This window comes from Rhinolophus sinicus, chromosome 13 (assembly GCF_057876585.1).
Source record: "Rhinolophus sinicus isolate RSI-liver-muscle chromosome 13, RSI-T2T, whole genome shotgun sequence".
Taxonomy (NCBI): Eukaryota; Metazoa; Chordata; class Mammalia; order Chiroptera; family Rhinolophidae; genus Rhinolophus; species Rhinolophus sinicus.
The window spans coordinates 49506012-49521035 of record NC_142513.1 but is presented as its reverse complement, the minus strand read 5'-3'; the positions used below and the strand labels follow the sequence as shown (position 1 = coordinate 49521035).

Below are 15024 nucleotides of genomic sequence, written 5' to 3'. Positions count from 1 at the left end.
TCCCCCTGCCTCCCAAAACACAAAGCAGTTTGCACTTCATTTTCTAAGGGCCCCTGACGTTCTCATACAATAATAATTTGTACAAATATTTCAATGAGCCTCTGCTTAAATACATGTTTTAGATTCCTAAGGAATATCACTTCCTGACATGCCTCATACCATGCTGTACTCCCACTCATCTCACACACACACGTAAAATAAGAATGAAATTACCGTTAACACATAGTTGCTTAAGTTTTACAAACGCCGCCTGTATTTCTTGGATATTGGGCAGGGTCTTATCCAAATCTGACTTGTAAACATCACTCCTCTGTGGATGACTTTTAGTTACTGCATTACAAATCCTAGGAAAGACAAAATCCTTTAGTCACCATTCATTCATTTATTCAACATGTATTTCTTGAACACCCCCTAGGAGCCAAGGCACTACTCTAAGAGCTGGGGACAGAGAGATGAACAGGACAGGCCAGGTCTCTGCCTTCAGGGGTTACCTCCTTGGTGGTGGTGGTGGTGGTGGTGGTGGTGGTGCGGTGGGGCGGGGCATAAATGAGAAGGAAACAGGCTGTGGGGAATGCCATGGGTGATGTAATTGAGTGAATACAGGCAACTTCAAGTCATGTGGTCAGACATGGCTCCTCTGCGTAGATGATACTGCGGCCAAACCCAAGTGACCAGAAGCCACATACAGATCTGGGGGCAAGTGTTCTAGGCAGAGGGACAGCTAGTGCAAAGGGCCTGTGGTAGAACCTAGAGAAGGCCAGTGGAGCTGAGATGACACATCTGAGGGAAAAGGGGGTGGAAATGAGGTTGGACAACAAAGCTTGTCTGTCCTAATTATGAATAATAGCACAACTGAAAAACACAAAAGGAATTAAAATAATTCTTAGCTTAATACACTGAATCATTAAAGCTGCCACTGGCTGTAGATTTTATAATTAACTCTCAACCAAGAGTGTTGCAGTCTTTCCTTTAAGAGCCATATTTCTAACCAAGCACTTAATCAACAGGCATGTTAATGAAAACAAGGCCTGGAGTCTGATGTAATACACAGTGACTTTCTAACGTGATTAAGGTAAAAAGAAAATCTGCCAGTGGTGGCACCATTTGAGCCACTGTGACTCTGTAGCCCTGAGACTGAAACTGTAAGAAAAGTCGGATTCATCCTGAAGTGTCTCCACTGGAACCCACTGCACTCTGAAAGGACGTTAGAGGCGATGTCACAGCAGGATGTCAGCAGCGTAAGACCCCCGAGTGTCTTGTGAGCCAAAGAAATCAGACTGTCCTCAGGACCCTTAAATGTTAGCTCTGCCGCATTCACACGCTGCTCCCTCCGCATGTGACGTGCAGGTGGAGTGTGTGGTGCTGACCAATCAGACTATGCCGTCCTCCAGCTCTTTTCCCTTGGCTGGGAGCTCACGGTACTTGTCTATGACAACTAGTCCCCACCCCCCAGGCCACCCAGTCACCTCTGGTCGATCTTCCGCTGCTGCAGCACATCCTTGATGACGGCCACCCGCACGAGCGCGCTGCCGTTCGAGTGGCTCCAGCTCCAGACCTAGGGGAGAGCACGGCCTTTATTTACCTCACGGCGTAGGAAACGGGCATCAGCATCCATGAGAGCCAACAGACAGCACTTACCGGCATCCTTCTTCCAACGAAAGAGTGGGAAAAGGTCTTCAGATCCTGGTCTGCTAATGAACTTGGCACCACAAAGTATTCTGGAAGGCTGGAGGGGAGAGGACACATCAGAGGTGAGGCCCTGTGCTTCAGGCAGCATAAGCGCGCCCTGCACACCCCACACGCAACTAAGCACACTGATCTGATATATTTAACGTGCAGCCCACGTAGGAGCCACACCGGGGGGCACAGACAACCCTAGACATCTCAGTCTGAAACGTGATGAGGTCACAAAACTTGTAACAGAACGGGGGAAAATCCAGAGGGCATTTGAAATATCATCCAGGATGCCTATTCATCAAACATGTGTGCAGTTTCTGAAAACAATATCCACCTCTGTCCTCCTGATGGGCTACGGGGAAGGCCACACAGGAACCTTAGCAAAGCAAACCACAAATCTACCGAGAAGCGCCCGCTCCCTTCTCTCCCGCTCCTACCCTTCCCCAACCCCAGGACAGGCAGACTCCAGGACACTGACGAGACAGCAATTACTCGTGGGCAAGCTTCCCTGCACCTGAGGACACGCCCCGCCTCTTCTTTCCTCCACACGTGGGCAGGTGGACAGAGGTAGGTGTACCAGGCCCTGTCACATGCTGCGTGACCCGTACCACACCCGAGCACACTGGCCACCAAGCCTAAATTCAAGGGGAGGCAGGAGACCCACGCTGCACGCTCCAAACACCTCCCAGAACTGTATTCCTGGCCAACCAGCAATTACAGGGGAGTGTGTTGTTCTGAACACTGCTTACCTGCAAGGGCTACAGAGACGTTAATGATCTGAAAAGAAAGCATCCCCCCAAATCCATAAGGATTCAATGCTATAAACAAACTAACTTCAAAAACAATTTCCTGGTCACTTTTGGAAGATTCTAGGCAACCAGTTCATTGATCTGAAAACTGGTGAAGTAAAGGGAAAAAAGTAAACACACAGTTGACGCTTGAGCGACACAGCTTTGAACTCCGGAGGTCCAAAGAATACTGTATCTAATACACACAACATGCAAAACAGGTGTCATTACACGATTCCTGTGATAGGTACGGCTTCCGGTCAATAGTAGGCGATAGTAGCTATGTTTTGGGGGAGTCAAAGTCACACTCAGACTTCCGACTGCGCTGGTGCCGCTAAGCCCTGCGCTGCTCGAGCCTACTGTGGTGTCTTCCTTTTACAACGAGTACGTCAGGGTATTAAAGGGCAGACGAGAGAAGAGTGTGATGGACAGCAGACAGAAAGACAGCATCCTCAGAGCACACGGACGTGGGCGTGGCCATCAGTGCTAATGACAGCACGTTGGCAGCTAAGCCTCCAACGCAAAGGGACTCTGCACTGAGCGCCCCCGGCCCACGGTCGACCAGCATCCCAGCGACGCCAAGCTCAAGGCGATGCAACGGGAAGCAAGAGGACAGCAGGAGGAAACACTCCTGCCCCAAACCGGGAACCTGAATCGAATGAACTTACTCCTTCCTCTAGTGGTAACTAACGTTTCACAGAAATACAGGATGCAGGGGAGCTCAGTGAAGGACCCCGCGGGGATAAAACCAGCAGTACCAAGAATGTGGAAAATCCTACAGAACAAATGACCCAGTTGTGTCAACAGATAAACAGTCCGTAGAAAAGGGGTGGGAGGCGGCTGTCACCCATAACAAGGCCTAAAGGACACACCCAGGAAGCGCCCTATGCTTCTGATGGGCACAAACTGACACAAGACACACATACAAATAAACACTGACTGGATTCTTGAGGATACTAAGGAATTACTGTCCATTTCTTTCAATGGATGTTGATATTGTGATTATGTTCAAAAGCCCTTATCTTCAACCTGAAATATTCTTTAAAGCATTACTCAAAACAAATATTCCACTGACCAAAACTCGGGAGTTACAGTGACAGCAGTTTGAGTAAGTCACCTGCAGCTGTCAATGACGTCGTCAAACGTGGACTCACCAAGTGGATATCATGTAACCCTCGTTAATGGAGCAAACTCTCCACCCGGAAGCACCCGTCCTCTTGACTTCTCTGTCCCAGTCTGAGTAGGTTTCAAAGAGTGGTGTTTTCTGGCTGCTGCCACCACCAGCTGCACTGCCAGCTCCTGGGGGTGCCCCGTTAATGTTGCTGGCTATAAGAAGAAGCACAATTATCAGTTTAGTTCTCACAGTCACATTCATCCGGCACCCCCAGCCACTCTCGTGCCTCCTGTCACAAGCAAGCGGAGGTGGAAGCTCCTCCCACGTGTCCTGTAAGTCTCCCCAAGACTGTCTCACTATTCCCAGCACTCCTGACAAAGAGGCCGCCTTCCCTTCTCACAGAACAACTCAGGTTGTCGTGTCCTTACGCAGCTCTTTCCCAGCTGCCCAGCACCTCGCACTGTGCCCTCCTACCGGCTCCATCTGCAGTCCTTTACCACACAAATCGGGCAGTTGATGCTGAAGACTCACCTGACCACTCTGGGCTCCTCCTGTGACTGCGCCACTCACCTGCCCTCCTTTAAGACCACCTTCCCCAGGGATGCACGCTGCCGGGGGCCCTTATTTCCTCTGCATTTCTTTTCTCCTTAACTTCAACTGTCTTCTATCCTTACCGTCTACAGAAACCGTTCATGAGCCTCCCGGCCCCAAACTGTGGAGTAAACCCAAGTCACCGCTCATTTTCTCCTCACGCTGTCTGGGAAAAATGAACACATCCAACAAGCCTCTCTAGTCTCAAGCCGTCCACATCCGTCATCTAATAGTGCCTTCTCAACCCCTTTCTACGGCTCCTTATAACACTCCTGGTCTTCTGTAGCTGCTCCATTCCCCTGTGAGAAGCTCCCTAGGGTCCCCTGCATGGCGCCCGAGCACCAGTGCACATGGAGGACCCAGCACAGAGAACCGAGAGTGCACGTCCTCGTGACAAGGACCCTCGGGGGGCCTGCAATGACTGAGAGGCAGTGTCCCGACAGCCAGCCTCATCTCCCTGCCAATCTGGGGTGACAGACTTCCTTCCTGGCCCAGTGTCTGACTGCTCCAGGCTGCAGCTGTGGCAAGTCTCCCTGCTGAGGTCCCTGAATGCTGCTGGGACTCAGGCCAGCCTGTACTTGCCATGCGGCCATGTCCCGACACAAGTTTCCATGAGACTTCCCCCTCCCCCCAAACTTTCATGCACGGTCACTTTCCAACTGAGGAAGCAAAGCTCACTGGCTTCCCTTACAGAGCCCTCACACCACTGCCCTGTGCTCCCACGCCTCCCCGCCTCCCACTGTCCTCTGCAGCCATCCAAAGCCCCACACCATCCCATGAACACACCAGGCCATTGCTAGGGACTATTTATGAACACCTGGTGCGAGACGGGTATTTTCTGAGCACCTACCATGTGCTATGGCCTGAAAATGCAAACCCGAGTGAGATGTGATGTGTCCCAAGAGCACTAACAAGACAGTGGGGTCAGCTCCACACACAGAGGAGCCCCGAGCTCTCAAGCAGACCCAGGCCTGAACCCCACCACACCTCCTGCAGGGTCCTATGTGATGCACCGACACTGCCAGGCGGCCGAGGAGGCGGCAGGCGTGTGGGGCAGCACACAACGGCCACACGGCCTCACTGTAGTGCCCAGTAACTGCCTACAGCCAGGGCGTTCGGGCTGCAAGGGCCGTGGCAGAGGCTGCAGAGTTACACGGGGCCTGGAGTCCTGATCTCTGCTGCCCCAAGCAGTGACCACTAGCCACTTGTGCTGCTTACACTTAAACTGAAATGAAAATGGAATAAAAGGAAAACTCAGCCCCTGAGCTGCAGCAGCCACAGGCGGCTGGTGGCTCCTCCATCAAGGGCAGACGAGAGCATTTCCGCCCCTGAACAGCGCCACGCTTGACGGTGATGCTCCTTCCTACCTGCCATGCGAGGAATTCTGAACTCAATCCTTTAAGTGGCGTCAGAATTACCCACTGATTCTGACGTTAGCAGAATTTGTTAACTAAAATGTGAAATTGCAAGCACATGTCCTGGAGCCCCGCTGCACCAGAACCTTCTCTACAAGAATTACCACCGGAAGGTGTGCTGGGGACCTTGGGTTGTGATCTTTCCAGAACGCAGGACCTTCATGGAATTTCCAGGCAATTCCCACTTTATATGCAGTGTTCCAGAGCACCAAAACCCACAGATAGCTGGTCAATATTAGAAAATCTAAGTAATTCATCATATGACCAAATTAAAAGGGAAAAACCCCAAACTGTCAGCTGGTAAGTGCAGAAAAACATTTGACAGAGTTCGACACCTGCTCATGATTTAAAACAATGTTAGCAAATTACAATAAATGGGTAATTTCCTTAATTTGATAAAGAATATTTATCAGAACACACAGCGAACATCACCCTTATTACAACCAGGGACAGAAACGATACCCGCCATCATTATTTCCAGTCAACACTGCAGCGAAAGGTCCTCGCCACACAACGCGACCACCAGCGCCAAGCAAGAAGAACAGGCGCACACTCTAAGTTTTTCGAGAGCTATGTAAATAGTTTGGCAGTGCACACCTAGCTGACAGTCTAAACTCCCCTAGTTTTCAATGTTTTGAAGTGACAGACCTGAGTAAGCTAGGCTGACAACACGCTACTGTGTGTGACCTTATTCCTTTGGCAAAGTTTCATCTCGAGATCTAACACTAGACAAATTTTTCTGACCATCAAGTGAGAGCAACTAAAGGATCTTGCGTTGTTTGCTGTTTTATCGGTTTCATTCGTTTAAACCCTGTCCACTTGTCAGCACCGGCCGAGGTCCCTTGTGTGGTCCCCACCTCCATCGGTGATGCTTATTACAGAAGCGTAGCTGACACGCAAGCCGGCACGTGAGTCTGCGCATTCCCATGCTTTCCAGGAAGTCCCGAAGGCCTGAGGAGCCTGTGGCCTGCTCCACACGTGGCCCACTAACGGGTACAGCGACAGACTGGCACGGCTGCTCATCTTCAGGAGATCCGGGTCCCCTGACACTTAGCTCTGCGGTTTTAGGACACAGTTCCTACACCAGCTAAACATGAAACCTGAGCGCTCCCGACCGGGCCACCTTCTGTGACACCGCTCGGAAGCTAATCCTGGGCTGGACTGAAATGATCTTCAAGCGGCCTGTCCATATTTAGAAAGGCCTCATGCAACAGCAAAGACAACAAAAGTGGTCAACACCTGGGAAGAAAGCCTGCCCCTGTGATGACACTGCAGGAATCAGACGTCATAAAGAGCGAAGGAGCTCAAACCGGGGCTGTGACCCTGAAGTTCAACAGAGGGGAGTCGACCAAGTGGCCCCAACGGGGGCCTGGACCAGGCCGCAGGGCGTGCTCCTGTGAGCTCCTGGGGACTCTGAGATGCACGGGCTGGGGAGGCACCACAGCACCCCCGAGACAGGAGGATCCACACGGCGTGTACAGCTACGCTGAGACTCCTGAAAGAGCTGACAAGTGACCAACTTTACAAATTCCTACCCAGTTTCAAAAGGGCTGTGCTCTGTAAGTGGTTTCCAAAAAAGCAGTGAAAGGGAAACTAGTACCAAGGCAACATTAATAAAAGGGATAACATCACAGAATGAGATAAACGTCACTGGAAACGTACGTTTTCTGCTGTGTCTGCCTTAGCACTTCAGACTCCATCACAGAAGTCACAAGCACAATGCCTGCCATGGCGCAGAGCTGCTAACACTGAGGCTGCAGGGAACTTCGTGAGGTTTTCAATTCTCTGGTTCCAGAAGCATAATCTGACATCTTATCGATTTTATAACAAAGACAAGTCTGTACTTTGTGGACATTATTTGCCCAATAATAACCTGATGATGAAAACAGAGTCCCTGTGGTTTCTTTCAAGTTCCAAGAGAACAAATGGAACCATTGTTCCTGTTTGTGCCAGGGCCTCCTGGGAGGGGAGGGGAGGGGGGGTAGGGAAGGGGGGGAAGGGAGGGGAGGGGAGGGGAGGGGAGGGGAGGGGAGGTGGCTGCTGGGCCTGTCTCCATATTTCAGGACCCGCACTGAAGTACCTGTATGACTGCTGAGCTTGGCACAGATGGTTTTTCACTTGAGTGAGTGAGGCCGAACAGGAAAGAAGCCCTCAGAATGCCTAGGGCCACCTAAAGAAATCTTTTCTTAGGTAAGTGCAGGGGACATCCTCTAACCACAGGTCTTACTTATGGCAACAGCTTTGTCACCTACCTGCCTGCAAAAAGGACTTCTTTAATCCAGCCAGTGAACCAAAGTGTCACCCAGAAGGTCAAGAGGGGATTATTGGGCATCTTTCACTCACAAATGACAGAGTTCTGACTGCAGTGTGTGGGCATCGCAGGCTTCTTTTGACCTTAAAGATGCAGTTTGTGCTTCTGCAACAGCATGGAAAGCTATTAAAGGTTCTTACGCTATGAGGACCTTAACAAAACTGCAGCCGAGTGTATGTTTGTCAAGCATCTGTCTAAGGAGGAGGACGCTGAAGGACGTGATACAACAAGCGTTCCTAAATATTTTAAGTATTTTAAGTACTAATTACCAATTTTATGAACAAGATATAGAGAACCGCCTGACACACATAAGAAGAACTAGGGGTTGAATAAACTATTTAAGTCATTATTAACCCAAAGATGCCCACCAGGAATGAAGAAAACTGCGAAAAGTGACTGAGGCAGGCATCACGTCCCCAAAGCATAATAAAATTTATTGTTTTTACTGAGCTCAAGTCTTTGGATTACTGCAGCAGTCACGGGTCTGCAGCCTGGACTGAACCCCTTCTATCAGAGAAAAGCAGCATCCAGACTTGGTCTGCATCATAAACAAATGAAGCGGGAATCACAGACTCTGCTACAGTTCCTGTATCGCGTGAAACTTCATTTCAGCTCCTCTAGCCATTCAGACGAGCATCTCACTGCTGCCAGCCCTGCCGAGCAGGGGCTAAGCTTGACGGTGAGCCAAAGGCACGTTCGCCTCTCCACGAGTATAGGACCCACAACACTGACTTTCAGACAGGAAGGGAACTGTCTTTATGTTAAGAAATAAACTTCAAAATTAATTGCATTGCTCAAGTCTAGGTAATAATTAGTTGTATCTTCAAAATTAAGTTACCAATACTTTGCCATCCAATTTCTGTAACGACAGTGCCGTAAGAAAAAAGCCCCTTGTTCTGTCAAGCAGGGATTCACAAATCATCTATGGTTTACAAGTATCTTTTAAAGCAGTGAAGACATGCTTGTCCCCTATGTATATACTATGTATTACTCCTACGTTTTAATGTATTTATAATATAGTGATACTGGAATATACTTTTATTATACAGATTATTTAAATTATTACCATATGGTTTAAGGTAACAAAATGAAACAGACTAGCCCAATTAGTAATTTTATAAAATCCCCGCCCAGACCATTCCGGGGTGAATAGCATTTCGTTATAAATATATAACTGATTTATGTTTCTTCCTTAATGAGTGGGAGAACACGTGACTCAGTAAGCGAGACGATGTGCGGTCACTAACCCACAAGGGGCGAATATGACAGATGACCTCTGTTTTCCATCTTTTTTATGAGACTAAAAAAGTGGTTGATTAAAATTACATTAGTATATAAAAAGAATGTACAGAATTACGTGACCACCTGGAATTTTCCTTGGTGATGTCATCACTGACAGATATGTGGACAGAACTACGTCACATTTATAAAAACTGCTCAGAACATACTTGTCCTTTGGACAAACGCTCACCTTCCTTTCATCCATCTTACTGAGAAATATAAAGTCAATATTCTGACTACCTAAATGGAGTCCAGTAAAAAGCTGAACGACTTCAGCTCTTGCCTGAAATCATACCTTGCCAGAAAAGATCATGCATTTCAAATATGTTTTAATTGTCTGCCAGTTTTCTTAAAAGATTAACTCAAGCTACCAATTAAAAGGGGGAAGGATGTATCTTTATCATAAAATACAAGCCAATGACTGCAGGTAAAATATTGACATGATTCCTATGTTTACAGCTGCTTGCAGGTTCTTCCTGGTCACTTTTTCAGAAACAATCTGACAAATACGGTCTCTTTTCGCATATCGTGCTCACTTCTCTAACAGCCCCGAAGCTGAAAATTCTACAATCACTGAAGCTCAGGTCGCTGGAGGCTTGATAAACACGAATCAAATTTACACAATGTAAAGTTAGTCACAATATTTAATATTTTCATATTTACCTGAATTGTGGTATTTTTTCCCAACATATTCAAATGCAAAGAGTAGCTGGAGGTCTGTTGGCTGGGAATAATGAGCTATTGCAAGGCATACCTAGGAAAAATTCTACATTTAGAATTTGATTTTAACACACTTAGTTAAATGAAATGTACAATAAGGCCTTGTTATGGGGGGCATCGGCGAAGGGCAGTGATTATCGATACGTATTTACATGTTTTCTACTGATCTCGAATGTGGAAGAGCTCCTAAGGCCAGGTATCTAGCTCACTGTGGTGGCCCCAAGACACTATGTCATCTTTAGTGAGTACATGGTAAGTATTCAGGAAGTGTTTGCTGAGTGGAATTTTAACAGGAAAGCCATTTTATTCAAATAAGTGAAACTTGAAAACTAAAGAAGAATTCTCCCAAAAGGCAGTGACGCATCACTCCAAAAAAAAAAAAAAGCAAAGCTTCATTGTTTCATTGATGGTGGACTATAATAATTTAAGACCAGCAATTTGGAAGACTCAATGGAAGGCATGAAATTTTAACATTTGTACCTCCTAGATTAAAAAATCGAAACTTAATAGAAAATCTGTAATCACAAAAAATAAGAATTAGCAAGAAACCCCAAAATACATGGGTGGCTCAAAGAGGTACATAAAAAAACAAAAACAAAAAAACTGTTTTACGTAAAATAGTTGGACGCTATGCCTGTGGTGGAAAAAGTGTAGGTCAGGGCTGACTCCTAGCTCTCTACCAAGCGCCTGCCATGTAACTGTGTGAGGTTAAGCCATTTCCCTGAGCTTGTTTGTGCATCTGTAAAATGAAAATATCTAAGGCTGTGGCAGGGACGACCACTGAGAATGTATGCCTGCACTCTGGAGGAGCTCCATACATGAAAATACGGTTATTACCCTCAACTGCTGTCGGGCAATGAAGCTCTACGCTTCCTAAGCTCTTCGCTTAGGAAGACCTGGACCAGTCGGTGGGAAATAGCCTCTAACATGAGCCAGATGAAAGAAGAAATCTAAGACACAAACAAGGAGAGAATAGAAGATCCTTCTTTAAAAGATTAAGTATCATTTAGAAGGAAAGTAAAAAGCCAGCTTGATGTACTTTGGACAATGAGCAAGCAAGAAAAGTTTAGTTGTTAGTCCCTCTCTAGTTAGTGCTGTTCAGGGTAGGCTGATGCAAACCCCATTAACCAGAAGATGTGCCAGCCTCCTGGTTAAAATACATTTATGTTTTCTATAGCGTAAATGTTCCGCCTTACTAAAATAAAACATACAACTAAGAAGACAGAGTTTATCATTAGCTTTACTTCTGACTGAAAACAAGAAGCTTCTTGAAACTTACATAATACTTGGATTTTCTCAGTGCCTACAGGAGAGCTTCCTACGAGAGTCCCGCTGGCGAAACTTAGGAGGTCGTCATCTCCACCCATCCCTAATCTTGCCCCAGTCTTCCTTCTTCTTGCAGCAAAATACTGACACCCACACCCTGAACCAGTCCCCACCACTTCCTGTCCCTCCGGGCACATGTTTACTCTATAAGCCCTGCTACACTTTTCTCACGAGGATGTTTCATTTGGCCCCATTTCTCCTCACCACCGTAGCCACGTCCTAAGCCACACTCACCTATGGCACCTCTGTGGACCTTCTAAAACAATCCACAGCCCTTAAGAATGTTCTACAGGTGAAATTCTGACCAACAACTCTGCTCTCTGGGTAAGCTGCTGCAGTGTACAGGGACCTGCAAATAAATTAAATCTGCGTATTCTTGATTCTTCACAAAACTGGCTTTCCTCTACCAGACGTCCCTTGCCTTCCCAACACCCCCTCAGTGGTCTCCCGTCAGAGAAACACCTGCCTGCACACGTGCCGTCTGCCTCTGGCCCAGCCACCACCTCCGTCACACTGCTCGGCCACACAGGCTTTCTCTGAAACTCATCTCTGTTCAGAGGCCTTCGTAGACCCAGGCAACGTCACAGCACTAACTGCGGAAACCCTTCTGTTCTCTCAGAATAACAATAGTTTCACTAGAAAGGGTTTCTTTAGCTAACTGTGCTTATGTAGCTGTACTAGCAAGGTATTCATGTGACAGTCGTGAGTGTGGATAAAAAGTAGGACCCTCCACCTTTACGTTCAATTCCTCCAGGGTAGACCCCATCTCTCACTCACCCCGTGGGTATTTACAGAGCCTCCACTGCGTCCTAAGCCCTGGGGATGTCGCAGTGAGCAAAGCAGAAACAAACCCCTTTCCTCATGAAGCTTACATTCGAGTGGGGAAGACAGACACTGCACAAGATAAACAGGAAACTACAGGAAGTTAGATAATCACAAGTGCTGAAGGAGGAAGACACTCCAGCAGAAGGGAACTGAAGTGTGACAGTCAGGGAGGAGGGAGGCGGTTAGTATTTGGAGAAGGACCCCAGGAAAGATCCCTGCAGACCCCAGGAAAGAGGCGAAGACCCCTGCATTCTTGCCATCTCTTCGGTAGCTTTCAGTAGCTTTCTGCTTTGTGCTTAATTGACGAAATTTGTTACTAATATAATAAGGGAAACACTCTAAGCCTATAATACTAGAATATCACTTTCTCTGAGACTGTTAGAAAGCAGCCCTAGGCCTTGTTTACACGAAAGAAAGTCACATATCATTGATGAGAGTATGCTTTTTTTGGCCACAAAGCAAAAACAAGCAAAGCCTATCGGCTAGGCAAAACCCAACACAGCCCATTTCTAAAAAGCCCTTCAAAATAGCACAACATCACATTTATAAAGGTTGGGAAATAAATGAATACATGTAATAGCATCTACATTTAAAGAAGACTAAAAATACTGTGAAACTGAAACTCAGTTTAATCACTTGCACGATGGTTGGTTTGCGGGGAGTGGGGGTCACAACGTGAACTCAAGTCGTTCAGTAGTGGAATTACAAGTGTGTATAACCTGAGTAAGGGGTATCTTTAGGAACCCAGACAAAGGCACACACAACTGTGCTAACTGGGTGACATTCATGTTGTCATTCTAGCACATTCGGAGAAGAGGAAGCAAGCCAGGCGTCCTCTCCCTTGAGCTTTTTCATACACACTATTTAAAAAGCCTCCGTCCACATTCCTCGATTCTATCATTAAGTTTGAAAGGCTTAGAAAAGTAGGTCTCATTTTCATGTAAAATTATTCTGATTTTGTAATGTACTCCCTGAGCATTCAATTTTTAAAGAAAAACTCTGCATCTCTAAAAACTGCCTCTGAAATAGTTCATTTGCCCTGGCTATCATAGGAAATAAAGAAAATCTTGACATTAAAGACATTAAATTATGGTAAATAGTTTACTGCAGGAAAAAAGACTCAACTACTTTTGAAGTGACTTGGGGAGCAAGGCTGATATTCTTGTCTGGACAGAAGCCAGAACCACCTAGAGGTGGTAGTTTTCCTCTAGGACCAGCTGGGGGCGCAGCACTGGGGACCTCAAACCTCATGGAGTTCAATCTAGCACACGGGCAAACAAAGCTGCTCTCCTACATTTCTGGGGTCTAAAAGCCACCAAGGAGTAAGTCTCAGATGTCAGGCAAAAATGACAGTTCAAAGAAGGTCAACTGTTCTTTCAATAGACGAGTTGAATTTTCACTTCTAGAAAGTATGTCTGAGCAAGTGGTTCACAACCAATTCATTTGAGAAAACGGAGACAAAGGGGATATGTTTCTTTTACCATCTTTATATGTATATCTAGATATACGTAGACATAGATATATAGATATAGATATTTTACAAGTGATAAATTAAAAACAATATTTTTTTTTAACCTTCAGATTCAAGCAAAGGTTCTTCAAAAGGAAATGATGGCTCAAAGTCGCTCTGAGGCTAGAGGGCCAATTCTGCATTATCAGATTCCTTTTCAGACTTTTCCCAAATACCCTTATTTACAGCCCAAAAGCAATGAGGATGATGCAGGAGCACAAAGTCATCTAATTTTGTCATAACACCATCAGAAGGCTTTAGACTCTAAAGTTTAGAGCAATATTTAAGAAAATATGAACCAATTTAGCATTTTAAGATTTCTTATTTCAAACAGAAATATAAATGCTCTCAGTATTTCAAAATTAATCACTGGTTAAAACTCTGAACATACAGCTGGTCACTTTCAAACAACTTATAAAATCAAAGCATTTCCAGAGAAAATTGAGCATTCAAAGTTTCCAGGAGGTAAAATGAAGCTGTAGCGTCCCAACTGTTAACTAATTTTAGATGAAAACTTTCCCATGAAATAAAAGAGTATGCTACAACATTTGCTTTTAACTTATGAAAGCAGCATTAAGCTTTGGCAGCCACACATGATGTAACCCTCTGTGTTTGAAAACATGTAAATCAGGGGAATTTTTTCTATTTATATTCTTATTGCCTATGTTTCTTCCTGCACTTCCCACTTTATGACTATACAAAAGCCAAAAAGAGGATCTCTTTTAACTTTGCAGTAACATTCTTTTTGTATTTTAAGGCAGTGGGGAAAGAATTTTTGCCAGAAACTTGGTCTTGGGAAAGGGCATAAAAAGTTGGACTTGGCCATTCTGTGTAGACAGTTCAACGAGACCCCCTTCGTCACTTACCAACACACAGACAAGGGACATCAGATTTCCAGAGCATTTCCTGGCAGTTTCATTCATCTGGCAACTAACCATTTATGTGGAAACATCTTTCTGCTGCTATTATACTTTGTATTGTTATTTAATTTTCATTTGTACGTGCTTTATTTTCTTAACTAAACTTAGCACATTGCCTCAGACATCAAAAATGACCAAGAAATCACCTAGATGGCTCAAGAACCAAGCCAAATAATTATGATTTTCAATTATTGAAATGGTGTCATCTGAAAAATATAGTAGGGGGTGGGAGAAACGTGAACTTTCTGAAAGACTATTGGGCCACTGTATCAAGTCCTTACTTAAAAAAATATCCTCTCCTAACTCAATCTCGTAAGTTCTATGGTATCCCTATTCTGAAGAAGGGTTTTCATGAACAGATTCTTGATGCTTTGATTGATTAAATTACAAGTGTTATTCAAGTTCAAGCAAGTCACTTGGCTGAAATATTTTATATACAGCCTACTACCTAGTTAGTTCTAAAGTCTTTCTATAGAAGAACAGGCATGTCAAATTAGTAAACTGCCCAAATCACAAACTGCAGAATTGAACAGCTTAAAGGGGCCT

General features: G+C 45.7%; 1 protein-coding gene across 1 annotated transcript in view; it reads right to left on the bottom strand.

Annotated features, from left to right (window-relative positions):
- MTMR10 (myotubularin related protein 10) overlaps positions 1-15024 on the bottom strand; it is a 46085-nt gene that overhangs the window by 15411 nt on the left and 15650 nt on the right. Inside the window, exons 6-10 of the mRNA XM_019753216.3 lie at positions 9841-9931; positions 3620-3791; positions 1639-1726; positions 1467-1555; positions 214-344 (exon numbers count right to left, since the gene is read on the bottom strand). Of these exons, the coding sequence (XP_019608775.3) occupies positions 214-344; positions 1467-1555; positions 1639-1726; positions 3620-3791; positions 9841-9931 (571 nt within the window). The remainder of the gene's footprint in view (positions 1-213; positions 345-1466; positions 1556-1638; positions 1727-3619; positions 3792-9840; positions 9932-15024) is intronic.